At 41.4% G+C, this 27,832-nt stretch overlaps 1 protein-coding gene across 1 annotated transcript in view; it reads left to right on the top strand.

The window, feature by feature from the left end:
* The window catches only part of DNAH9 (dynein axonemal heavy chain 9), a 377,510-nt gene that overhangs the window by 189,762 nt on the left and 159,916 nt on the right, over nt 1-27,832 (top strand). The window contains exons 36-38 of the mRNA XM_053569797.1: nt 113-287; nt 12,391-12,564; nt 13,008-13,215. Of these exons, the coding sequence (XP_053425772.1) occupies nt 113-287; nt 12,391-12,564; nt 13,008-13,215 (557 nt within the window). The remainder of the gene's footprint in view (nt 1-112; nt 288-12,390; nt 12,565-13,007; nt 13,216-27,832) is intronic.

Here is a 27,832-nt window from a genome sequence, read left to right as displayed (position 1 = left end):
GTAATCCCAAGAAACTTCACCAAAAACTGAGTGGCTTCCATAGCCGCCTGACTCCACCTCCAGCATGGGGCACCCATGGTGTTTCAGAACACACCCCCTTCCCTCTTCGCAGATTTAAGCAGATCATTCCAGTCCCAGAGCAGAGCATGGTACAGATGCTGTGTCACCTTCTGGAGTGTCTCCTGACCGAGGAGGACATCCCTGTGGACTGCCCCAAGGAAACCTACGAGCTTTATTTTGTGTTTGCTGCCATCTGGGCTTTTGGTGGAGCAATGGTCCAAGATCAGGTAAGGAGACGTGCTGAGGTCCACACCCATGTCAAAATCTGCAGCAATGAAAACGGATCCCCCAGCAAAAAGATTCAGAAGACAGGCCAGCTAACTGTCAGAATTAAATATGTATTACTCTGCTAAAGACATCAGTCGCCCTCAAAGGGCCTCATGGAGTGAGACAGAATGGGGTTATGGTGTGTTGGGAGCTGTGGCTTTTTGAGTTAGTGAGCATACATGTCTCTGATTTCTTGGAGAGTTGAACAGTAGAACAGCTGCTGGTATGTGTACACTTCTTTGCCAGATGATGCATGTTTTATAGAGAGGTGGAAGGATGCTGTGCTGTAGGAGATGGAGTAGAAGGCATCACTTTGCCTTCTAAAAACCTTCCAGAACAAGCATTTACCACTACATACCAGGCCACAGTTAACCATAGTTTCTTCAATACCCCCAAACACAGAACCATTCAGAGAATGTTGGACCAAAGGTTAATTGACAGCTACAAGTAGGAAACCAAGTTTAAACCAAGTTTATCTCATGGTGCTGGTTGCTATAGCCTCATGTTGTCTGTGGGGAGGGATGTTGGCTTGAAATGTCTTGGCACCTTATCCCTCGTCCTTCCTGTAGTCTCAGCCTTTTTCTTCACTTATTTTCCTCTAAATAAAAGACATTTTATCCAGAAACAACACACTCAGTATTATGTAAACCAGTCTCCTACAACCAACTCTAGCCATCAGGCAATATTATCTGGAGGTGAAGAACATGGATTGTGTTAGTAAAGTTTTAAGCATACATTAGAGTTCTAGTAACAACAGGTGCTCTGCTGAGAGGTCTACTCACCTTTGACTTACTCATCTTGTACAACCAAAACTCCGTACCCTTTGGTCCATACTTCTCAGTCCCTCTCCTCTGTGCCTGGCACCTCTCCCTGCTTCTATGAATTTGACTATTTTCGATTCATCATGTAAGTGCTGTCGTGCAGGCTCTGTCCTCTTATGCCTGGATCCTTCCACTGAACAGAATGTCCTCCCCTGTCATCGTGTTGTTGCAAATAGCAAGATTTCCTTCTTCTCTAAGGAAATTTGCAAAGGGGAGAGATCTTACGTTAGGTGTTCTCGTCGCAAAACAAAAACTAAGACAACAACAACAGCCAGATAAATAAGAAGGCAATGATAGGTTTGAACTGTGAAGGTGATAGGTCTCATGCATAGATTACGGTAAAGGTTTCACAGGCGTATACTGACCTTCAAATACATCACGCTGTATGCATTCAGTATGTGCAGCTTTTTTGTATGTCAATCATGCCACAATAAGGTGGTTTATAAAAATAAACTGAAAATAGCAAAGTAAAGATAAAAAAGAACACAGACTGAGGATTTGAAATATAACTGTGCCACTATTTTCTGGGGGACCATGGGCAAATAACTTACCCTCTCTCTATCATATTCTCTCCACGCATGCAGAGGGTGGAGCTGGTGGCAGCCAGTTTCTGGGATGAATTAGTCAGCACAGATACATGCATGGCACAGAGAACAACCCACATGTGTTGTTATTAATATTCTCCTAGCATCGATATTCAGTTTTCCAGGTGGAACCTGGTGCTTCTCCTGTAACAGGAGGATCAGAACAAACTGCAACTGCCGGAGAGTCACAGTTTACTCATTCTGGTCTGAGTCGATTGTTGGGCTCTTTCAAAGAAAAGTAAAAGCTTTCAGCCTCCCAAGGCAAAGCCACATTCTAGGAATCCAAAACACAATTGAGCTGGGACATAAAGAACTAGCCATTAATTTCTTTTCTGTTTTCACGGGCCTTGGTGTGGCCTCCTTCCTACCTCCCATCACTGCTTAATATGTGCACTGGTGGTCAGAATTTAAAGGAGGGGAGACAAGATGGCGGACTGAAGCCAGCTGTCCACAGAGGCTTCCGTGGAGAAGGAGAGTTAAGGGATAAAAATTTAGTAAGTAACCTGGTGGATTTGAGCTGCACCAAGAGAGAAGGTTGAAGAACACACATCAACACCGCTGAGGCAAGCTGCGACCACAAGGACGCAAACAAAAGGTACAAAATCCATCACCAAGTGGACGGGAGTCCCCCCTCCCCCGTGAGACTGGCTCAAGAGCCCCCCAAACAAACAAACGGGCAGAAATTAAAGGCCCTCCCACTACACTCCACAGGAGAGACCTTCTAAAAACTGGACCTACCTCCCCTACTAGGGTGCCATGGCATTCTCCTGCCAGGCATAAAACTGTATAAAACTTTAAATATCCTTTGCCAGCAACCCTGAACTCCCAACACTCCCCCCCACTCACACTGAGGTCTGGAGGCCTTTCCCCCAGGAGTTCGGATTCTTGGGTGATTTCTCAAGTGGAGTGGACAGTGCCCGAGCTACAACTGGTCAGTGCTGACTCTGAGGCACGCAAGTGAGGAGAGGGCACCGGCTAAGAGGGAGTCACACCTCGGCAGCACTTCCCTGTGGAGCAGTGCAGCAGCCCTCCTTGGGCAACAATATGGCCAGGTGTAAAACTAAGTGAAACTGTAGCTTCCCCGTTTCCAGCGCTGAGCTCCCAGCACTCCCCCCCACTCTCACTTGGGGGTCTGGGGCCTGCCCCCCAGGAGTCTGGATTCTTGGGTGATTTCTCATGGGGTGTGGACAGTCCCTGAGCTGCACTGTCTCTGGGGCATGGAAGCAAGGAGAGGATGGTCGGCTAGAAGGAAACCGCTCCAGACCAGTGGTTCCCTGAGACCTTGGAGCTGCGGTTGTCTTCTGGCAGTGGTGTGGCCAGGCATAAAACTGTGTGGAACTCTGTGTTCTCGATACCTACAGCTCTGGGCCTCAGCACTCTCCTTCACCCCCACTCTCAGACCTGGAGGCTTGGCACCCAGGAGTCCTGATTTGTGGGTGATCTCTCGAGGGGTATGGACAGGGCATAAACTGCAGCTGGTCAGTGCTGACTCTGGGGCGTGAGACCGAGGAGAAAAGGGTCGGCTGGGTGCCCACACCAGAGTGGCAGTTCCTGGAGGCGGATCAACAGCCATTTTTTATTAACAGCAAAACATCTCACTTCTGGATATTCTGAAGCCACACCCCCTGTCTCCCTGGGCAACCAGAGGAGGCCACCAGTGAGCAAAGGATTTGCCTGACGCTGCTCACAGACCCGGGAAGCTTCCAGGGCAGGGCCGACTCAGAGAGGTAATCGGACACAAACCTCCAGCAGCAAAGACATTTGAACTCAGAACAGCCTGTCTTCTACAGACAATTTTAGCAGAAACAGAGACAGAATCCCGCAAAGTTGTCTGTTCTGTTCTGTTAGCAACATCAATCGGGGTGGGGCTAAGCCTGAGTGAACACCCCCACCCCCCACCTGCATCAAGCACCCAAGGATGTAAGGCCTCACCTCCTTCTGCTAGATAGTGGCAGACTGCAGAGGCCTGGCAAATTTCCTTGCGATTCAGGCAGGTGCAAACCCCTGGAGTATCTGTTCACTACAGGCAACTAGGTCAGCCATCTGCAGAGATACCAGTGACTGAGTCCGATGGAGAGGCAAAGTGGGGAAGGAGACATCGACCTTCCCAGACTGATCTATTTGCTAGGTGGCTCCTCCTGACTCCACACAGCACTGGAGTGAGCCATATCAGAGGAGTCACCAGACTCCTGTGATCCAGTTCCCAGAGACTTCTTGAACTCTCCCACCCAAGACAGGTGCCGATTGAGACAATTGATTTGGACCGTTTTGAACTGAACCAATAGACTGAGCACTTTTCAGGCGGTGCCCTGGGTGTGCGGTTGTAGGAAGATTTGGTTTTCCTTTTCCAATTGGTGCCAGAGATGGGCGGGTGGAGTGACTTAATTGCTGGTTTTTCCACACAGCTGAGACTTCAACCCAGAGTAAATGTTACACTAGGGTCGAACAGAAACCAGCTGAAAACAAGACAGAACCACTTAGCCCCACCACACAAGACAGGGTCCCAGTTTCTCAAGCCACAACACTGTACGGGACCTGGATAAAGCCCCAGGGGAAAAATCAAAGGGAGTAAAATAACCATGGGGCGGAATCGGTGGAAAAACTCTGGTAACATGAATAACCAGAATAGATCAACCCCCCCCCAAGAAAAGATACAGCAGATGTAATTGAAGAGCCCATTCATAAACAACTGGCTGAGATGTCAGAAATTGAATTCAGAATTTGGATTGCAGCCAAGATTAATAAAATGGAATTAAGAATTCAAGGTGAAATTCAAAAGTTGTGTCAAGAATTTAACAAATTTGAAGACAAAACTACCATATACTTAGACACACTAAAGCAAGAATTTACAGCCCTCAAAGATATGAAAAATACAGTAGAATCCCTCAGCAACAGAATGGAGCAAGCAGAAGAAAGGATTTCTGACATTGAAGATAAAGCCTTTGAACGCTCCCAAACTCTCAAAGAGGAAGAGAAATGGAGAGCAAAAATGGATCATTCCCTCAGAGAGCTCTGGGATAATTCGAAGAAGAGTAATATACAAATAATTGGAATTTCTGAAAATGATGAAGTGGCCTCGAAGGGCCCAGAGGCCCTTCTGCATGAAATTATGAAAGAAAATTTTCCAGACATGCCTAGAGATTCTGAAATTCAGATAGTAGGCAGCTTCAGAACCCCAGCACGATTCAACCCCAATAAGTCATCCCCAGGCATATCATAATTAGCTTCACTAAAGTTAACATGAAGGAGAAGATTCTGAAAGCAGCCCGGCAAAAGAAAACCATTACATACAAAGGGAAGAATATTAGAATAACTGCTGATCTCTCTGCTGAAACTTTTCAAGCCAGAAGAGGGTGGTCATCGACTTTTAATCTCCTAAAGCAAAATAACTTTCAACCCAGGATCTTGTATCCAGCTAAACTGAGTTTCATCTATGATGGAGAAATTAAATACTTTAATGACATTCATATGTTGAAGAAATTTGCCCTAACCAAACCAGCTCTTCAGGATATTCTCAGTCCTATCCTCCACAATGACCAACCCAATCCTATACCACAAAAGTAAAGGCACTCAGAAACTTTGGATCAAACTCCAACTTCCACACTGGCGAAAGGATTAAAAATGTCCACTGAACCTTTGAAAAACTCGATACCCAAAATTCCACCAGACTTATCAATATTCTCCATTAATGTGAACAGCTTAAACTGTCCTCTAAAGAGGCATAGGTTAGCTGACTGGATACAAAAACTCAGGCCAGATATTTGTTGCATACAAGAGTCACATCTTAACTTAAAAGACAAATACAGACTCAGGGTGAAAGGATGGTCATCCATATTTCAGGCAAATGGTAATCAGTAAAAAGCAGGTGTTGCAATTTTATTTGCAGACACAATAGGCTTTAAACCAACAAAAGTAAGGAAGGACAAGAATAGTCACTTCATATTTGTTAAGGGTAATAATATGATGAGATTTTAATTATTAATATCTATGCACCCAACCAGAATGCACCTCAATTTATGAGAAAAATTCTAACTGACATGAGCAACTTGATTTCCACCAACTCCATAATAGTTGGAAATTTCAACACTCCTTTGGCAGTGTTGGATAGATCCTCCAGCAAGAAGCTGAGCAAATAAATTTTAGATTTAAACCTAACCATCCAATGTTTAGATTTAGCAGACATCTACAGAACATTTCATCCCAACAAAACTGAGTACACATACTTCTCATTAGCCCACGGAACTTACTCCAAAATCGACCACATCTTAGGTCACAAGTCTAACCTCAGTAAATTTAAAGTAATAGAAATTATTCCTTGCATCTTCTCAGACCACCATGGAATAAAACTTGAGATGAGTAACAACAGAAATCTGAATACTCATACAAAAACATGGAAGTTAAATAACCTTATGCTGAATAATAGCTGGATCAGAGATGAGATTAACAAAGAAATTGCCAATTTTTTGGAACAAAACGACAATGAAGACACAAGCTATCAGAACCTCTGGGATATTGCAAAGGCAGTTCTAAGAGGGAAATTTATAGCACTGCAAGCCTTCCTCAAGAGAACGGAAAGAGAGGAAGTTAACAACTTAATGGGACATCTCAAGCAACTGGAAAAGGAAGAACATTCCAACCCCAAACCCAGTAGAAGAAAAGAAATAACCAAAATTAGAGCAGAATTAAATGAAATTGAAAACAAAAGAATAATACAACAGATCAATAAATCAAAAAGCTGGTTTTTGAAAAGGTCAATAAAATAGATAACCTCTGGCCAACCTAATCAGGAAAAAAAGAGTAAAATCTCTAATCTCATCAATCAGAAACGACAAAGACAAAATAACAACAGACTCCTCAGAAATCAAAAAAATCCTTAATGAATATTACAAGAAACTTTATTCTCAGATATATGAAAATCTGAAGGAAATTGACCGATACTTGGAAGCACGTCACCTTCCAAGTCTTAGCCAGAATCAAGTGGAAATACTGAACAGGACCATATCAAGTTCGGAAATAGCATCAACCATACAAAACCTCCCTAAAAAGAAAAGCCCAGGACCAGATGGTTTCACATCAGAATTCTACCAAACCTTTAAAGAGGAATTAGTACCTATATTACTCAACCTGTTCCAAAAGGTAGAAAAAGAAGGAAGACTACCCAACGCATTCCATGAAGCAAACATCACACTGATCCCCAAACCAGGAAAAGAACCAACAAGAAAAGAAAATTATAGACCAGTATCACTAATGAATATAGATGCAAAAATATTCAACAAGATCCTAACAAACAGAATCCAGCAACACATCAAACAAATTATACATCATGACCAAGTCGGTTTTATCCCAGGGTCTCAAGGCTGGTTCAATATATGTAAATCTATAAATGTAATTCAGCACATAAACAAGTTAAAAAACAAAGACCATATGATTCTCTCAATTGATGCAGAAAAAGCTTTTGATAATATCCAGCATCCCTTCATGATCAGAACACTTAAGAAAATTGGTATAGAAGGGACATTTCGTAAACTGATGGAGTCCATCTACAGCAAACCCACAGCCAATATCATATTGAATGGAGTTAAATTGGAATCATTTCCACTCAGATCAGGAACCAGACAAGGCTGCCCATTGTCTCCATTGCTTTTTAACATTGTAAAGGAAGTTTTAGCCACCGCAATTAGGGAAGAAAAGGTGATCAAGGGTATCCATATAGGGTCAGAAGAGATCAAACTTTTGCTCTTCACAGATGATATGATTGTGTATCTGCAAAACACTAGGGACTCTACTACAAAACTCCTAGAAGTGATCAAGGAATAGAGGAGCGTCTCAGGCTACAAAATCAACATTCATAAATCGGTAGCCTTTATATACACCAACAATAGTCAAGTTGAAAAAGCAGTTAAGGACTCTATCCCATTCACAGTAGTGCCAAAGAAGATGAAATATCTGGGAATTTACCTAACAAAAGACGTGAAAGATCTCTATAAAGAGAACTACGAAACTCTAAGAAAAGAAATAGCTGAAAATGTTAACAAATGGAAAAACATACCATGCTCATGGCTGGGAAGAATCAACATTGTTAAAATGTCTATACTACCCAAAGCGATATATAATTTCAACGCAATCCCTATTAAAGCTCCACTGTCACACTTTAAAGATCTTGAAAAAACAATACTTCATTTTATATGGAATCAGAAAAAAACACGAATAGCCAAGACATTACTCAGAAATAAAAACAAAACAGGAGAAATCACGCTACCAGACCTCAGACTTTACTATAAATCGATAGTGATCAAAACAGCATGGTATTGGCACAAAAACAGAGAAGTAGATGTCTGGAACAGAATAGAGAACCAAGAGATGAATCCAGCTACTTACCGTTATTTGATCTTTGACAAGCCAATTAAAAACATTCAGTGGGGAAAAGATTCCCTATTTAACAAATGGTGCTGGGTGAACTGGCTGGCAACCTGCAGAAGACTGAAATTGGACCCACACCTTTCACCATTAACTAAGATAGACTCTCACTGGATTAAAGATTTAAACTTAAGACATGAAACTATAAAAATACTAGAGGAGAGTGCAGGGAAAACCCTTGAAGAAATGGGTCTGTGTGAGTATTTTATGAGGAGGACCCCCCGGGCAATTGAAGCAGCTTCTAAAATACACTACTGGGACTTGATCAAACTAAAAAGCTTCTGCACAGCCAAGAACACAGTAAGTAAAGCAAGCAGACAGCCCTCAGAATGGGAGAAGATATTTGCAGGTTATGTCTCTGACAAAGGTTTAATAACCAGAATCCACAGAGAACTCAAACGCATTAGCAAGAAAAAAACAAGGGATCCCATCACAGGCCAGGCAAGGGATTTGAAGAGAAACTTCTCTAAAGAAGACAGGCGCACGGCCTTCAGACATATGAAAAAATGCTCATCATCTTTAATCATCAGAGAAATGCAAATCAAAACTACTTTGAGATATCATCTAACTCCAGTGAGACTAGCCTATATCACAAAATCTCAAGACCAGAGATGTTGGCGTGGATGTGGAGAAAAGGGAACACTTCTGCACTGCTGGTGGGAATGCAAATTAATACATTCCTTTTGGAAAGATATACGAAGAACACTTAGAGATCTAAAAATATATCTGCCATTCAATCCTGTAATCCCTCTACTGGGCATACCCAGAAGACCAAAAAGCACATCATAACAAAGATATTCGTACCAGAATGTTTATTGCAGCCCTATTCATAATTGCTAAGTCATGGAAAAAGCCCAAGTGCCCATCGATCCACGAATGGATTAATAAATTGTGGTATATGTACACCATGGAATATTATGCAGCCTTAAAGAAAGATGGACACTTTACCTCTTTCATGTTTACATGGATGGAGCTGGAACATATTCTTCTTAGCAAAGTATCTCAAGAATGGAAGAAAAAGTACCCAATGTATTCAGCCCTACTATGAAACTAATTTGGGGCTTTTGCATGAAAGCTATAACCCATTTACAACCAAAGAATAGGGGGAAGGGGGAAAGGGCAGGTGGGTAGAGGGAGAGGGATTGGTGGGATTACACCTGCGGTGCATCTTACAGGGGTATATGTGAAAATTGGTAAATGTGGAATGTAAATGTCTTGGCATAGTAACTGAGATAATACCAGGAAGGCTATGTTAACCATTGTGATGAAAATGTGTCAAACAGTCTATGAAGCTAGGGTATGATGCCCCATGATCATATCAATGTACACAGCTATGATTTAATTAAAAAAAAAAGAATTTAAAGTGGCTCCCACAGCCTCAGAGGAAATGGCCCTTTCCACCCCTTCCCCAGAGCCAGATGCCCTGGGGGCAGATGGGGAAATCTTGTGCAAGGGCAGGAGGAGGCTGGGCCTGCAGTTTGACCTCTGAGACTCCTGTGCCGTCTGGTATGCAGTCCTGGGAGCCTCTCTGCAGACTGCTCTTTTGACAGCTTTACATTTCTCCTTTGAGACAAGGATGCAGAGAGTTCAGAAGGACGGATGAGACCTGGCTGAAACGCACAGAGATCTCGAACGTAGAGGTCATTGCCTTCTATCAAATGCAATCTCTGACCTTTCCGCTGGTGAAATGTCAGACAGCAACTGCTGGGCTCCTCTCCCACACTGGTGCCAAGCAGGCAGTGGGGTTTCAGGATGGAGATACTTGGTCAATTTTTCTACTTCTGTATAAAAAAATGTAAATCAACTCAACTCTTTTTAAAAGCCCTGGAGAAAGCATCCCTCCAGGTGTCCTGGGCTCTGGAGCACTCGGCTTGCTGGCCTTATGGGGCGAGGATAAGGGAGAAAGCTTTTAGCAGCAGGGGACGTCCGAAGACCCCTGCACAGCCTACATTAAAGCCAAGCACCAAGAATAGTGCTGTAAATTGGAAAGTAGGAATTTGGCCAAAATATTCACATCAGGAACACCAACAGTACTTACATTTAAAAAGCAGTCATTAAAGCTAAACAGAAGTGCAAGATGGAGCCTAGGCCTGAATAGATGGTCTGACTTAAAACAACAACAACAAAAAAAAAAAATGGACCTGGCTGAATACTTTGCAGCCTTCACAGAAAATGATTTCTCAGAAGCACAAGGCAGAAAGAACACCAGGTTGCATCACTGAAAACTGGGTTCAACTCCCAATTCTGTCTTTTCATATATAAAATAGGGATTACTTTAACTAGCCCAGGATAATTTGAAGCATTGTGAAGATCAAATGTGGTGAAATTGGGTCCCCAACTCTGCTACAGTATAACAGTAACGTCTTAGTGTCATCCAGGTCAAAAAAGAGAGGAAGAACAGGGAACTATCAGAATCTAAAGGGAGATGCGAAGTTCAGAAGGAGCCTTGGCTCGGCATCCATAACTCAGTGGTTAGGGCACCAGCCACATACACTGGGGCTGGTGGGTTTGAACCTGGCCCAGGCCTGCTAAAAAACAACAGTGACAACTACAACAACAACAAAAAAATAACCAGGCATTGTGGCAGGCACCTGTGGTCCTGGCAGGGAGGCTGAGGCAAGAGAATCACTTAAGCCCAAGAGTTTGAGGTTACTGTGAGCTGTGACGCCACAGCACTCTACCGAGGGCAACATAGTGAGACTGTGTCTCAAAAAAAAAAAAATTTTTTTTCAGAACATGCCTGTTCATAGCATTGAGTCATGAAAGGACTGTTGGACTGGCCCATCAGAGGTCACCTGTCTTTACAGTGTCTAAGTATAGTGGAAAATGAGGCCAATGCTAGATTACAGGGGGGCATGACAATGTTGGCAGCACCCAGCCAATGGCTTGGTTGAGAAATTGACCAGATACCTCAAAGGTGGGACAAAGGGTGAATAGCAAGGAAGTTCAACATGGCCTTCTTTCTAGATGTGGCCCTCATCTCGGAGTTTCCATAGAAACCTAATATCTTGTTTTCATAGAAAGTAAAAGATCTTCAAGAATTTAATCCATGAGTTAAAAATGATGTGGTGGGGGGGCGCTGGTCCCTGAGGCTTGTGATTGGAAAGAACAATATTGTGAAACTACAATGTCCCTTTGAGCTAAATTCAAATCACAGAACAGCAATACAAACCTGTCCTTATCTTAAGGCTTATTTCCATTCTCATTTTAAAGCAAAAGATTTCAGTCCTACTTATACAAAAGACAGCAAAATGAGAAGCCCCCTCTTTTGGGAGTTCAGGGCTGCTGCATGCTCCCAGCTCTGTGATCTTTCTAGCCTTTGAACTCCATCTCTGTCCCACCTTCCATGAACATTTCCCTAAAATGCCCAATCTGGGCCTTTTTTATTTTTAGAATTTTTTTTAGTTCTATGTGTTCAAAGGGTGAGTTTGCTCTTCCGGAAGGTTCCTGAGAGCAATAGGGATGTGCGTGTGCACGCGCGCCTCTGTGTGTGTGTGTGTGTGTGTGTGTTTTGGACACAGTAAGACAGGCTGAGTATGCAGGTGCCTAGCCCTATCCTTAAAGGGCTCACAATCTCATATGATTGCGTTTAGAATATATATCTCTAACTATTCCTTCATCACAAAGACCAGCATAGCTTTGTCTTTCCTGCTGCTCCTAGATTTCAGAATTTTAGCACTTAGAAGAACCTTGGAAATCTTCCTTCCAAGCACCTTTGTTTTAAAGATGAGGAAACTGAGGCACAGAAAGAGGAGATTTCCTGGTGGTGGCATACCTGATCCCCCTTATGAGGCCCTTCTCACTCTACCACCCTGTGCCTCTTGGTGTCAACACTCACCATTTTACTCCAACTATCTCAGGCACCATCCTGGGAATGACTCAGAGCCCCAGGCGTCTAGGAAGATGGGGCAGGTCTGTCTCTTCAGGAGATTTTTGGCCCATGCTTGGCCTGCCAGTCCTATGTCCATGGGTTCCCACTCTCCTCACACCCATCTCCTTCTTCCCTTTTTGTTCTTAAGTGGTTATAAGATGTGCCAATACCCGGGTGGTTTAGCCAGGTGGCAAAGCCAGGGTGCCTATACTGCCCCAGAGCTGCGGCTGCCCACAGCCAGGAGAGCTGGCCCCCCCAGCAGGCCTGTGGAGGCAGGAGCACTTCATGTTCCTGCTCTGCCCTCTGACTGAGGTCATGGCCTTGTTGTATTCTGGAGGACCTTGACCCCTGACCTGCTTTGTTTTGGCAGCTGGTGGACTACAAGGCAGAGTTCAGCAAATGGTGGCTGACCCAGTTCAAGACGGTCAAGTTTCCTTCCCAGGGCACTGTCTTTGACTATTACATAGACCCAGAGACCAAGAAGTTGGAGCCTTGGTCCAAGCTCATCCCCCAGTTTGAGTTTGACCCTGAGATGCCCTTGCAGGTGAGTGGCTGAGCCGCCAAGGACATGCAGCAGCGACTTTAGTAGTAACCCTGTATCCATGTCCGAGCATGCAGCCTTGCTAGGAACTAGTCATCCCCAGCTACACACCTTTGAGAGGAAAGCACAGGTAGGAAGAAGCCACAGGGTCCCCTACACACCAGATCCAACTGGTATCCTGAGGGCAGAGGGGAGGAGCTGGCGGGGGCAGGAGATTGTAAGATATTCAGGGCACCAGAGGAAGAGAGCAGAGTGGGGGAGGCTCCCTGCCCAGGTGCAGGGCCCAGAATGAGCTGGAAGGATGGTCCTACTGTGGATATTGGGGAGATGCTCCTGACTGCACTGGTGTGGGGAGCCCCCCTCTTCAGAAACCCTCCAGAACGTTGTGTGGTGCTCCTCCCTGGAGCTGCGACCCCACCGGCACCCCTGCCATGTCCCCGCCCCAGGCCTGTTTGGTGCACACGGGCGAGACCATCCGCCTGTGCTACTTCCTGGAGCGGCTGCTGCAGCGGCGGCGGCCCATCATGCTGGTGGGCACCGCAGGAACTGGCAAGTCTGTGCTGGTGAGAGCCAAGCTGGCCAGCCTCGACCCGGAGCAATACCTGGTGAAAAACGTGCTGTTCAACTACTACACCACGTCGGCGATGCTGCAGGGTAAGGGGCCCAGGGCGCCTGGGGCGGGCGGGGCCAGGGTCTGAGTGGCCCTGTCACCAGGCTCGGAGCTGCAGCTTCTGCTTGTGGGTGTTTGCCTGGCTGGACCTCCCTCACGCGCCTTCCCCGAGTGCCTCCACCTGCTTCTCCAGCGCTCATTAGCACAGCTGCCACCCACCTCCCTCTGTTCTTCCCTGGCCTTTCAATTTCAACTCAGCAGCTCTGCACCTGGATGACAAAGAGAGGCGTAAGCATGAGATTTGCAAGGACTTGCAGACGTCGGTTCTGGAGGCCTCTCTAGAGAGCATTTAATTCATCTCTAGTATCTTACAGATGGGGAAACTGAGGCTCAGGGGAAAGGATGTGGTTGCCCAAGGTGATGAGCAGACTTCACATGCCTGGCTGGTTTAAATCTTAACTCTCTTTGTCGTCTGCAGAGTAGATTCCTGGTTACTCTTTCTTATTCCAGGAAGATAGACACATCTGCACCTATTTGCCAGTCCAACAAGTATTCAGACTATCCCTTATGTCCGTTGACCTCAGTTCTTACTACCACTGATTAAAATAATCATAGCTGACATTGATTAAGCACTCACCACTTGCATGTCAGTCATTCCTTATTTCAGGCCTCTACACATATATATATATATATATATATATATATATATATATATATATATATATATATTTTTTTTTTTTTTTTTTTACGTATTTAATCTTATACAGCCCTCTAAATAAGTTTGTTTGTTTCCTCCATTTTATATATGAGAAAACCAAGGGAAGGTGCAGAGACGTTAAATGAGCTACCTTGAGCCACACAGTGGCAGTGGAGCCAGGGTCTGACCCAGAAAGTCTGGCTGCACAGCCTGTGCTCTTAACCACTAGGCCAGTGAATGTCAGCAGGTGTGCTGGGAGAGGATCTTAGGTGCACCATGAAAATCTTTAAAGATCATTAATTAAATTGCACAGTAAGTATATTCTTTTTTTAATTTTTTTTTGATCAATGTAATTTAAGTGTGCCACGGAAGTTTAACTATAGGTTCAAGTGTGCTGTGAGATAAAAACAAAAAAAAAGGTTGAAAAACACTGCTCTATGCTATTCTGCCTCTGGAGCAAGAAAATACTTCGGAAACTACAATTAGTACTCAAAATTCTTACTATTATCATTAGCATAATTCAATTTTTCTAGGGCAGTAATTTTCTAGAACTCTTTTAAAATGGTTTTATAGTGTAAAAACAAATTTTAACAGAAGGTAAAAATGTCTTGCCAAGGAAGGAGAGATGAGTTTCTTGTACTGAACCGATCTGTTGTTCTTCTAGACTTTCTCCTTCCCTTTTGTTAAAACATAGAGAATTATTTTTTAAAATCTCAAAAAGCTGTCAAATGCAGCCAGGATGAACAGAGGCTTTCACTGAAGCTGGACATTTACTAAAACCCAGCACTTTTCATCTCTTGTTCACCCCCTCTTGGCTTTTCCATAATATAGACCTCAAAGCCATCCCCTCTGTTACATTTAGAGCAGCTGTTCTGTAACTTCCCCTACCCAGAGCTAGCAAAGGACTGTGGGGGGAGGGGGGGGCGGTCATCTGAAGCCCAGAGCAGCCAGTACATATAAAAAAGGTCCACTCAGCTACTAAGGAATCTTAATACAGATCAGGACATGCATGTAGGCTTTGATGAAGTTAGTTACTAGGGGCAAGATGGCAAACTGACACCAGCTTTCGACAGAAGCTCCCATCCAGAGAGAAGGATTATGACCAGAAGGTACCCAACAATGCAGAAGACTGGGAGCCGAGCTGAGAGAAAAGAGTGATAACTGCATGTCACCTCTGCTGAGGCAAGCTGCAAATCCAAGAAAGCAAATTTCAGCTGAGATTTCAACCCAGAATCACTGATCCACTAGGATCAGGAAAAGAACAGCTGAATACAACCCCCACCACACCAAGTAGATCCCCAGAGCCTCAGACTGTACAGGTCCTTTACAAAGCTGTAGGGGGAAAAGCTACAGTCACCAGTCCGAGATCCTTGGCAAAGGCCTGGTTAACCACAATTACAGGAGCCCCCAATACAATTTCACCTTACCTGCCCATCTAGCCAAACGGTGAAAAACAATCATGGGGTGGAATCAGCAGAAAAACTCTGGCAACATGAATAATCAGAGTAGATCAATTCCCCAAGAAATAACAAAAGAGACACAGCAGATGATCCCCTTCATAAACAAATGGCTGAGATTTCAGAAATTGAGTTCAGAATTTGGATGTCAAATAAGATCAACAGAATGGAGGTAAAGACGGAATTAGAATTTCAAGGAGTAATTCAACAGTTGTCTCAAGAATTAAATGAATTGAAAGATAAAATCAAAGATTTTGATACATTGAGGCAAGAATTTGCAGCCCTCAAGATGAAAAATACAGTAGAATTCCTCAGTAACAGAATAGAACAGGCAGAAGAAAGGATCTCTGACATTGAAGATAACAAAGGTTTTGAATGCTCCCAAACACTTCAAGAGGAAGAGAAGTAGAGAGCAAAAATGGATCATTCTCTCAGAGAGCTCTGGCATAATTTGAAGAAAACTAATATTCGCCTTATAGGAATTCCTGAAGGCAATGGGGTTGCTTCAAAAGGCCCAGATGCTCTACTCAAAGAGATAATGAAAGAGAACTTCCCAAACATGGCAAGATATTCTGAAATTCAGATAGCAGTTTCAGAACCCCACCATGACTCAACCCAAATAAAACATCTCCCAGACACATTATAATTAACTTTGCCAAAGTTAATGTGAAGGAGAAAATTCTGCAAGCAGCCAGATGTAAGAAAACCATAACCTATAAGGGGAAGAATATTAGAATGACTGCAGACCTCTTTGCTGAAATCTTTCAAGCTAGAAGAGGGTGGTCATCAATGTTTAACCTTCTAAAACAAAATGACTTTCAACCCAGGATCCTGTATCCAGCTAAACTGAGTTTCATTTATGATGGAGAAATTAAACACTTTAATGACATTTACATGTTGAAGAAAGTTGCCATAACTAAACCAGCTCTCCAGGATATTCTCAGACCAATCTTCTATAATGACCAGCACAATCCACTACCATAAAAATAAACTCACTCAGAAATTTGTGATCAAACTCCAACTTCCACAGTAGCAAAAGGATTAAAAATGTCCACTGAATTTTGAAAAACTCGATACCCAAAATACTACCAGGCTTATCAATACTCTCAATTAATGTGAATGGCTTAAATTGTCCTCTAAACAGGCACAGATGGCTGACTGGATACAAAAACTCATGCTAGATATCTGCTGAATACAAGAATCTCATCTTACCTTAAAAGATAAATAAGGACTCAAGGTGAAGGGATGGTCATCTATAATTCAGGCAAATGGAAATCAGAAAAAAGCAGGTGCTGCAATTTTATTCACAGATACAATAGGCTTTAAACCAATAAAAGTAAGGAAAGATAAGAATGATCACTTCATATTTGTTAAGAGCAACACTCAACCTGATGAGATTTCAATTATTAATTTTTTTTTTTTTTTTTTTTTGCAGTTTATGGCCAGGGCTGGGTTTGAACCCGCCACCTCCTGCATATGGGGCTGCGCCCTACTCCTTTGAGCCACAGGCACCGCCCTTCAATTATTAACATTTATATGCCCAATTAGAATGCACCTCAGTTTTTAAGAGAGACTCTAACAGACATGAGCAAATTGATTTCCTCCAGCTCCACAATAGTCAGAGATTTTAACACCCCTTTGGCAGTGTTGGATAGATTCTCCAATAAGAAACTCAGCAAAGAAATCATAGACTTAAACTTAACATTCAACAATTGCATTTAACAGACATCTACAGAACATTTCATTCTAACAAAATTGAATACACATTCTTCTCATCAGCCCATGGAACATCCTCCAAAATTGATCACATCTTAGGTCACAAGTCTAACCTCAGCAAATTTAAAAGAATAGAAATAATTTCTTGTATTTTCTCATATCATCATAGAATAAAAGTTGAACTCAGTAACAACAGGAATCTGCATCCTCATACAAAATCATGGAAACTAAATAACCTCATGGTGAATGATAGCTGGGTCATAGATGAGATTAAGAAGGAAATAACCAAATTTTTGGAACAAAATGATAATGAAGACACGAATTACCAAAACCTCTGGGATACCACAAAGGCAGTCCTAAGAGGGATATTTATAGCATTGCAAGCCTTCCTTAAACGAACGGAAAGAGAGGAAGTCAACAACTTAATGGCTCATCTCAAGCAACTGGAAAGGAAGAACATTCCAACCCCAAACCCAGCAGAAGAAAAAAAAAATAACTAAAATTAGAGCAGAATTAAATGAAATTAAAAACATAAGGATTATAGAACAGATCAATAAATCAAAAAGTTGGTTTTTTGGAAAGGTCAATAAAATAGATAAACCTTTGGCCAACCTAACCAGAAATAAAACAGTAAAATCCTAATTTCATCAATCAGAAATGATAAAGGCCAAATAATGACAGACTCCTCAGAAATTCAAAAAACTCTATTCTCAGAAGTATGAAAATCTGAAGGAAATAGACTAATACTTGGAAACACATGACCTTCCTAGACTTAGCCAGAAAGAAGTGGAAATGTTGAACAAGCCTATATCAAGTTCTGAAATAGCATCAATTATAAGAAATCTCCCCAAAAAGAAAAGCCCATGACCAGGTGGCTTCACATCAGAATTCTACCACACCTTTAAAGAGGAACTAGTAACTATATTACTTAACCTTTTCCAAAATATAGGAAAAGAAGGAATACTCCCCAACACATTCTATGAAGCAAATATCACCCTGATCCCCAAACCAGGAAAAAAACAACAATAAAAGAAAATTATAGAACAATATCTCTAATGAATATTGATGCAAAAATATTCAATAAGATCCTAGCAAACAGAATGCAGCAACACATCAAACAAATTATACATCATGACCACGTGGGTTTCATCCCAGGGTCCCAAGGATGGTTAAATATATGCAAATCTATAAATATAATACATCACATAAACAAAAAACAAAGACCATATGAATCTCTCAATTGATGCAGAAAAAGCTTTTGATAATATCCATCATCCTTTCTTGATCAGAATGCTTTAAAAAATAAGTATAGAAGGAATATTTTTTAAACTGATAGAGGCCATCCACAATGAACCCACAGCCAATATTGTGTTGAATGGAGTAAATTTGAAATCATTTCCACTTAGGACAGGAACCAGGCAAGGTTGCCCGTTGTCACCACTGCTTTTTAACATTATAATGGAAGTCTTAGCCATCACAATCGGGCATAAGAAGGCAATCAAGGGTATCCAAATAGGATCAGAGGAGATCAAACTATCACTCTTCACAGATGATATAATTGTATACCTGAAAAACTCCAGGGACTCAACTACAAAACTCCTAGAAGTGATCAAGGAATACAGCACCATCTCAGGATACAAAATCAATACTCACAAATCTGTAGCCTTTATATATATCAACAATAGTCAAGGTGAAAAAACAATCAAGGACTCTATTCCCTTTACAATAGTGCCAAAGAAGATGAAATATCTGGGAGTATATGTAACAAAGGACATGAAAGATCTCTATAAAGAGAACTATGAAACTCTGAAAAAAGAAATAGCTGAAGATGTTAACAAAAGGAAAAATATACCATGCTCATGGCTGGGAAGAATCAACATTGTTAAAATGTCTGTACTTCCCAAAGCAATCTACAGATTTAATGCAATCCCTATTAAAGTACTTCTGTCATACTTTAAAGATCTGGGAAAATGAGTACTTTGTTTTATATGGAAACAGAAAAAAACTTGAATAGCCAAGACATTACTCAGAAATAAAAACAAATCAGGAGGTATCATGCTTCCAGATTTCTGACTATACTATAAATCTATAGGGATCAAAACAGCATGGTACTGGCACAAAAATAGAAAGGTAGATGTATGGAACAGAATTGAAAACCAAGACATGAACCCAGACACTTATCATCATTTGATCTTTGATAAGCCTATCAAAAATATAAATTGGGAGAAAGATTCCCTATTTAACAAATGGTGCTGGGTGAACTGGCTGACAACCTGTAGAAGACTGAAACTGGACTCACATCTTTCTACTCTAACAAAAATTGACTTTCACTGGTTAAAGGACTTAAATATAAGACATGAAACTATAAAAAATTCTTGGAAAGAGTGCAGGGGAAACACTTGAAAAAATTGGCCTCGGAGAATACTTTAGAGGAGGACCTTCCCCCAGGCAGTTGAAGCAACATCAAAAATACATTACTGGGATCTGATCAAACTAAAAAGCTTCTGCACTGCCAAGAACACTGCCAAGTAAGTAAAGCAAGTAGACAGCCTTCAGAATGGAAGAGGATTTTTGCAGGTTATATTTCCAACAAAGGTCTAATAACCAGAATCCGCAGAGAACTCAAACTTATTAATAAGAAAAGAACAAATGATCCCATTTCATTGTAGACAAGAGACATGAACAGAAGCTTCTCTGAAGAAGACAGGTGCACAGTCTACAGACACATGAAAAAATGCTCATAATGTTTAATTATCAGAGAAATGCAAAGCAAAACCACTTTGAGATAACATCTAACTCCCGTAAGAGTAGCCCACTTCACAAAATCCCAAAACTACAGATGTTGGCATGGATGTGGAGTAAAGGGAACACTTCTGCACTGCTGGTGGGAATGCAAGCTAATATGTTCCTTTTGGAAAGAAGTTTGGAGAACACTCAGGGATCTAAATGTAGACCTGCCACTTGATCCTGCAATTCCTCTACTAGGAGTATATCCAAAAGACCAAAAATCACTTGGCAACAAAGATATTTGTACCAGATTGTTAATTGCAGCTCAATTCATAATTGCCAAGTCTTGGAAGAAGCCCAAGTGCCCATCGACCCATAAATGGATTAATAAATTATGGTATATGTATACCATGAAATACTATGCAGCATTAAAAAAAAAGATGGAGACTTTATCCCTTTTATGTTTACATAGATGGAGCTGGAAAATATTCTTATTAGTAAAGTATCTCAGGAATGGAAAAAAAATATCCAACGTACTCAGTACTACTGTGAAACCAATTTATAATCACTCACACTGTCATATGAGAGATGAATCACAACTATAGCCCAGGATGAAGGAGGGAAGGGGAGGAGGATGGGAAGGGAGGGGGGTGGTTTGATAGAGGGAGGGTTAATGGTGGGACCACACCTATGGAGCATATTACAAGGATACGAGTCAAATCTATCAAGTATTGAACACAAATGTCTTAACGCTGTGATTGAGTAAATGAGGTAAAAGCTATGTTAATTAGTAGGATGTAAGCACTCTGATTTGTACAAATAATTAACACATTGAATCCCACAAAGGTATAAATATAGTCATGATCTATGTATATATGACTTAATAAAAAATTAGTTAATTAATTAATTTTTAAAAAGGTTCACTCTGTTAAAGCTCAGACCCCAGACTCTGAAAAGTGCTGTGCTCTCTTACTGGGAACCTTGATTATCTCACTTCTTAGCTTAAACTATTTTAAGAGCAACAAGATGGCAGGAGAAAGGGTGCTACCAACAATGAGAAGAGTGCCAGCCAGAAGCCTGGGCTCGGAGAGGGAACTAGATACTAAATAAAGGAGATGCTTGAAAAGACAGCTGCTCTCTTGTCATTGAACGAGGAGGCAAACTGTTGCGCCCCCTTCGTTAACACATTACTGCTTTGCGGCTTCGTGTGGCATAGTCTGCGTTGAAGGACAGGTGGCTTACCAGGCCAGATGTGCAAAAGGGTTTTATAATGTGTCTGTAACAGCAAAAGACAGGAAACAGCCTAATTGTGTAGCCAATGGAGTACTAAGCAGCATTAGAAAGAATGAGGAAATTCTCTGTGCCAAGTTGGAACTATTTCCAAAGTTTTGTTGAGTAAAAAAAGCTAGATGTAGTGCAGTGTATTTAATGCTCCAAATCGGGTCTTGTCTTAAAAGAAATACATAAAAATTCACTCACTTACATGATTTTTTAAATACATAAAGACTGAAATATATATTATACACACACAAACACACCCACACCCCCCTGTACTTTATGTATATACTTAGGATATCTCCAGAAGGACACACAAGAAACTGGGAACAACAGTTGTTCTGGCAAAGAGAGCTCGATGCTGAGAATGGAATAGGGAATTGCTTAAACTTTCTTTCAAAAAAAAACTATGAAGTATTTTAAGCATGCCTAAAAGCACAGAAAATAATATCACAGAGGCCCATGCCCCACTACCCAGATTTAACAGATGGCGCAGCGCTGTCTTTTTGCTGTGGGTCTCAGCACTGTAAGCACAGCTTACACCGCAGTCTCTGTCCCTTCCTCCTTCCTGCCCCTGTTAACTGGAGAACTAAAGTTCATATGTCCTATTCCAAGTGTACACATTACGTACCCATAAAATATATAGTGTTACGTGTATGTAAATTTTAGCTGTATGTTATATACCTTCTGACAACTTACTTTTTAATCCTTGTTTAATACATGCAAATGTCTTTCATTCATTTTCTCTCCTGCATAGAATTCCATCATGTGAATAAATCACCACTCATTTATCTCTTTACTTACTGAAAGATAGCATAAATTCTTTTCACTTTTTTTTGCAGTTTTTGGCCAGGGCCGGGTTTAAACCTGCCACCTCCAGTATATAGGGCCGGCACCCTACTCCTTGAGCTATAGGCACTGCCCATTTTTTCTTTTTTTAAGAAAAAGATATATTTAGTTATAATGAACATGCAATGAACTTCATATATTTAAGGTTTACACTTTGGTAAAATTGGAACTATTTCATGCCCATGAAACCATCAAAAACTGAAATAAAGAACGTTTCCATCACTTCCAAAAGTTTCCTCAAGTACCTTTGTAATCCTTCCCACCCTTCCCTCCCTGTCCTGTTCCAGGCATCCACAGATCTATTTTCTATCCCTATGGATTAGTCTGTATGTGCTAGAATTTTATATAATGGAATCATACAACGCACACTTTTTTTGCCTAGCTTCTTTCACTCAGCATGATTTTGAGATTTATCTGCATTGCAGAGCATATCAGAGTTCATTCTTTTCATTCTTGAATAGCAAGATACAACAATGTAAAACACTCAAAGTGATTCCTAATGTACAATAAGTGCTTGGTAAATGCACAATGTTATAATAATATTAACTAAATCCTTCTCAAATTTAAGATTCTATATTGTGCAATAATTTCTAAGTCACAAATGCCAAAAACCCCACAAACTTGTTTCACGTAATAAAGATTTTAACATAAACTATGATGAAACAAAAATAATGTTTTTGGAAGAAATATTTCAGCTTTCAAACAGGCAATAACACCACCCAGCAGGTCAATTCCTGAAGGCCTCCAGGGGGACATTTTGCAACTCACTGATGCTGTTACCCCGTTTTTCTCAAACTCAGATGTTCTTTTATAGAAGAGGCAGCTGGTTGATAATACCTGAACCTCTCCTCTCATTAATTACATACACTTCTGAAATCTCCATTGAGTATTTTTCTAAACACAGGTTCAGAACTCCTTGAAATACACATGAGGACTGTACTTCAAGCACTCATAGCCCACCACATGTAGATAGCACATACTTTCTTTAGTGTTTACAAGGCGTCAACTCTAGTCCTAAGGGTTTTCTTCCCTTTAATCCATTCAATCTTGCCCAACCTATGAGACACTATTTCAGTAATACTTTGGGCTGTAAATAATAAAAAATCAGACACTAGTGGAATAAACAGAGAATTTTTTTCCCCACACAACATGAAATCTAAAGAGAGGCAGTTGCTAATGTTGAATCAGTGGCTCATCACTGTCCATGCTAAAATATTTGCCATTGCTCCCTCAAGGTGGTAGAATGACTGCTGCTGCAGCCATCACATCTGCATTCCAAATAAAATGGAGAGTTCATGCCCATGTCAGGAAATGATAGCTCTGCAGGAACTGCATAGACCTATGCGTGTGTTTTACTGTTGAGCACTGTGTCCACTTCTGCTGAAAAGTGACTGAAGAGAAGGAGATAGGAAATGTTTGTCACAGATCTGATGATAGCCTCTTTTTTTTTTTTTTTTTTTTTACAAGATGATCAAGGGAAGCTTGGAGATGTTAAGGATTTCCCTCAGAGTCACATATGAGTTAATGGTAAAACCGCCTTATTTCATCAAGCTACAATGGCATTCCACTTTGATAAGGCTAAGTTATACATCTTAATTTCCATAACAGAATGGCAACTTTGCTTCCATTCACTTGCTATCTTTGAGGGTAAATATAATGCACCATTCAATCAGTCATTGAATATCTCAGCCTTCAGTTGGCGACGGTCCAGCACATGTGCAAACTACAGGTTAACAGCAATGACATCTCAGGCTCAGCACCCGTAGCTCAGTGGTTAGGGCGCCAGCCACATGCACCGGGGCTGGCGGGTTCAAATCCAGCCAAGGCCTGCTAAAACAACAATGACAGCAATAACAAAAAAATAGCTGGGGGCGTTGTGGTGGGTGCCTGTAGTCCCAGCTACTTGGGAGGCTAAAACAAGAGAATCACTTAAACCTAAGAGTTTGAGGTTGCTGTGAGCTGTGATGCTACAGCACTCTACCGAGGGCAACATAGTGAGACTCTGTCTCATAAAAAAAAAAAATGACATCTCAGGGGGAGAGAGACAGAGGTTTGTGTCCGTTCTCCATCTCACATGCTTCTCTGAACTCAACAAACCCACCTGCATTGCCTTCACCCACTTCGCTGATCTATAATTTGATGGCTCCCCTTGGTTTCTGTTAAGGATTACTATAGGAAATAATTTTAAGTTATTTTTATATCTTCTGCAAAATCTCAGACCATTTTGTAGCCTGATATATCTTTTGTAAGATATATCAACTCCTAGAATTTAGTGCCTGCATACACACAAAAAAAACAAGGTGGATCTGTACCAGTAATCCGGGATCCCATGCCTTTTATAATTAAACACAGATTTAGCTCTGAGCTTTCAAGCAAGCAGTTCATAAAAATGTGAGATACATTTTCATTTGGGTACAGTCCTCCCAGATTATTGATGCAGTTAAATTTCTTCCTATTCTATATTGGCAAGCCCTTTTTAGCCTTTATTTTGATTGGCCTGTTTTAGGTCTCTTCTGATTCTTTGAGAAAATATAATTTCTTAAAATAAAAGTATTCACAGAGACCCAAATACAGGATAGTTTAGAAACTAGAAGAAGAGCAAAGGACTTTGTTCGGGCATCGCAGGGCTTTCATTTCAGTGTAAACGGAGAGAGACAAAGATCACACTGATTACAAGCCTGAATTCTCTTACCAGCCAACTGTGATTTGAGTTATTAGCTCAACAAATATTTGAGTGCTTAATTATACTAATTATATAAGAGCTCAGATGTCCAGAACTTTGTGTAAAATGAATCTCTGTAACCTGTTTATTATAAAGCCTAAGGTTGAACTGGCCCTTAACAGTTCTAATCGAATGCCCAGCCTCACAGGAATGTGTGCTTGCATTGTTACAGACAGACAGCTTTCTGCCACTTCATGTCTTCCAAAAAAGGGTTGACACAAATCAAAGTTGAATCATCAAAGATTTATCATCATTCTGCTTGAGACTGTGAAAGGTTCAAAGTACAATATAATGAAATTGAAAACAACATGTATTTCAGACAGTAGGGAAATTATTCCATAAGTTTTGGTACATTCCAATTATGAAACATTTAAAAAATATCTTAGGAGGATAATATTGTATAAATAAGTTACAATATATTAAATAAAAAATACACAAGCAGTATGTTCACTATAATTCTGATTTTGTACAGAAAAAGGCTAATAACACAAATAGACTAGAACAAAATATACCAAAATATTGAAAGTAGTGCTTACCGCTAGGTGATAGAATTGTGGGCAATTTTCACCTTCATTATTATCAATTTCTATGCTTTTTGATCTTTCTAAAATGAATATGTATTATTTTTATAATCATGCAAAGCATGTTATTTTTTAAGGAATAAATGCAAAGCCCTTACAAGATAACTGAAGATTCTTAACACATGAAAATTAGATAATATGAAAGGAAAATAGCTCAAACAGGTACACAAATCATGTCATGCAAAGTAAGACATGATTAATTATTAATGAGCTCTGTCAAAAATATGGTGCAGGCAATGAGTTGACTAAACTGAGATTTTCTCAAGGGCAGAAACCATGTCATCATAATGTTTAAGAAGAAGTTTGCAGTAGTGATTATGTGAGGCACCATGGCTGGGCCGACCTGGGTTAAAATCATGCCCTTTGCCGCTTAGTAGCTGTATGACCTTGGTTACAATCCCTTAGTTTCTCTAAACCTCAGTGTTTTCATCTGTGAAAATATTTTTAAGCAGTAATGATACTATATGACAGAGCTATGTGAGAGGTCAAGATACAGAGCACATCACATGCTCACTACAGAGCCGGCTCCTGAGTAACACCCCATGGACAAATGAATGAGCAGCTCTAACGTACAAGGACTGCTTTAGGTTCTGAATCACTAGGACTAGAATGGTCTCAGACAGCCTAGACAGGGGTGGGATGTGAGGGACTCTCAGCAGGTGAGATGGTAGAGCACTGAAATTACTATCCAAAGACCTGGATTCCAATCCCAGCAAGGTGTTGCCCCTGTCTTAGTCTCTATCTCCTTAATTGCAAAACAAGGATAATAAGACCTGTTTGCCTGGCTGGGCACAATGGCTCACGCCTGTAGTCCTAGCACTCTGGGTGGCTGAGGTGGGTAGATAGCTTGAGCTCACAGGTTCAAGACCAGCCTGAGCAAAACTGAGACCACCATCTCTACTAAAAATAGAAAAACTGAGGCAAAAGGATCGCTTGAGCCCAAGGTTGGAGGGTGCTATGAGCTAGGACTCCATGGCAACAGCTTGAGACTGTGTCTCAAAAAAAAAAAACACTTGTTTACCTATCTCATGGGGTTAATAATAAAATGCATTCCTTCCTTCCTTAATTTAATAGATTATTTTTGAGCACCATACTATGTGCTGACTAATGTTCTGGTTCTTGGGGTTATGACAATTAAGAAAACAAACAAAAAATCCCTGCCCTCTCAGCGTTTAGTGTGGAGAGGTGGGTGGGGTAATAAACAAGATACATAAGTGAAAGATGTAAAATATTAGGTGGTGATAAGTGCTATGAAGAGAAATGGAGCAGAGCAGAGGATGGGGGGTGGGGGTGCATCTTAAATTGTGTCTCAGGGAAGCCTTTCAGAAAAAAATGGCATCTGAGTAAATGAAAGAGTGATGGAGTGAGGGAGCAAACTGCACTGGCATTTGGAAGACGAGGATGCCGGACACAGCAGACAGCCAAGCGAAGGTCCTGGGCAGCAAGACACAGAGGGTGAAGAGAGGACAGAGGAGAGCTGACTAGAGGCAAGTTTAGCAGAAGTCACTGACGGCTTTTGCTCCCAGGGCTAGGGGATGCCACTGGAGGGCTGAAAGCGGGACTGGCATGATCTGATTTACACTTTATACAAGTGCCGCTCTCTGCAGCTTTGAGAATATAGTGAAGGAAGTCCGGGGGGAAGCGGGGAGACCACAGGGAAGGATGAGTAGTTACCTGCCTATGGACAGGAGGGCAGCAGTAGGTACAAATGAGATGACAAATGGGAAACCACTTTGAAAATTAAATTGCTCTTCAAGTATAAAATGGCCATAAAATGGTGCCCAGAGAATGACATGACAGTGGGGGCGGCTGGCATGGTTCCAGTGCCTGAACCCCCAGCTGTTCCATCCAGGTCTCAAGGAGAAATTCAATACGAGTGTAAAATAAACTCAGGCCTGGCAGAGACTTGAGTCTCTAGACATGTTGATGACAAATCAAAGCTCAGAAACATGATGGAAAGGTCACTTCTCTTCCCAAGTCTCATTTATTCAAGGTCTTCAACATCAAACTTTTCCCAGAATTCAAGCCACTTCCTCTCCCCCAGTTCTGCCTGGAAACAGAAAATGTCACTATCACCCCATCCTAGATGTGACATGCAGCCGAGCTTGGCCAAGGAGGGATCAAAAATGTGTCTGTCATTCCTGGCAAGCCCTTTCCTTCTCTGGGGAACTCACCATCCCTTTGACATAATCCAGTGTACTCCAAGGCTGCTTCCTGTTATCAGACGTGGTTTTCTCCTCAGCAATCTTCTAAAAACATAAAGAGCTTAATCAACCCAAATTGCAGGGTCTGCTTAATTCCAGGGGTTGAATTATGATTTGACTATCATGGCCTTTGGAGGAGGAGAAACAAGTCATCCCAAGGAGAGAGAATTTCCTTTTAGCAGGACTATCCTCAAAAGCATGTCCTTGGCAGCCCATTAATTATATTTCATTTTGACAGATCTCACATACTGTTGTTATTATATCTTTAGGGGAAGAAGATGTTGCGTGATTAATTAGTTGATAGTGTATGTTAATTGAATGCTAATTAAATTTAAATTAAATTCATATTTGAAACACTTAATTTAACTCAGAACCAGAAAATTGGAATATTCAAGCTTCTTGAAGGAACTTGTCTTTCTATCTGTCACCTTCC

The sequence above is a fragment of the Nycticebus coucang genome, chromosome 18 (genome assembly GCF_027406575.1).
Source record: "Nycticebus coucang isolate mNycCou1 chromosome 18, mNycCou1.pri, whole genome shotgun sequence".
Lineage (NCBI taxonomy): Eukaryota > Metazoa > Chordata > Mammalia > Primates > Lorisidae > Nycticebus > Nycticebus coucang.
The sequence above is the reverse complement of the archived record's forward strand: the minus strand, read 5'-3'. Positions and strand labels throughout refer to the sequence as shown.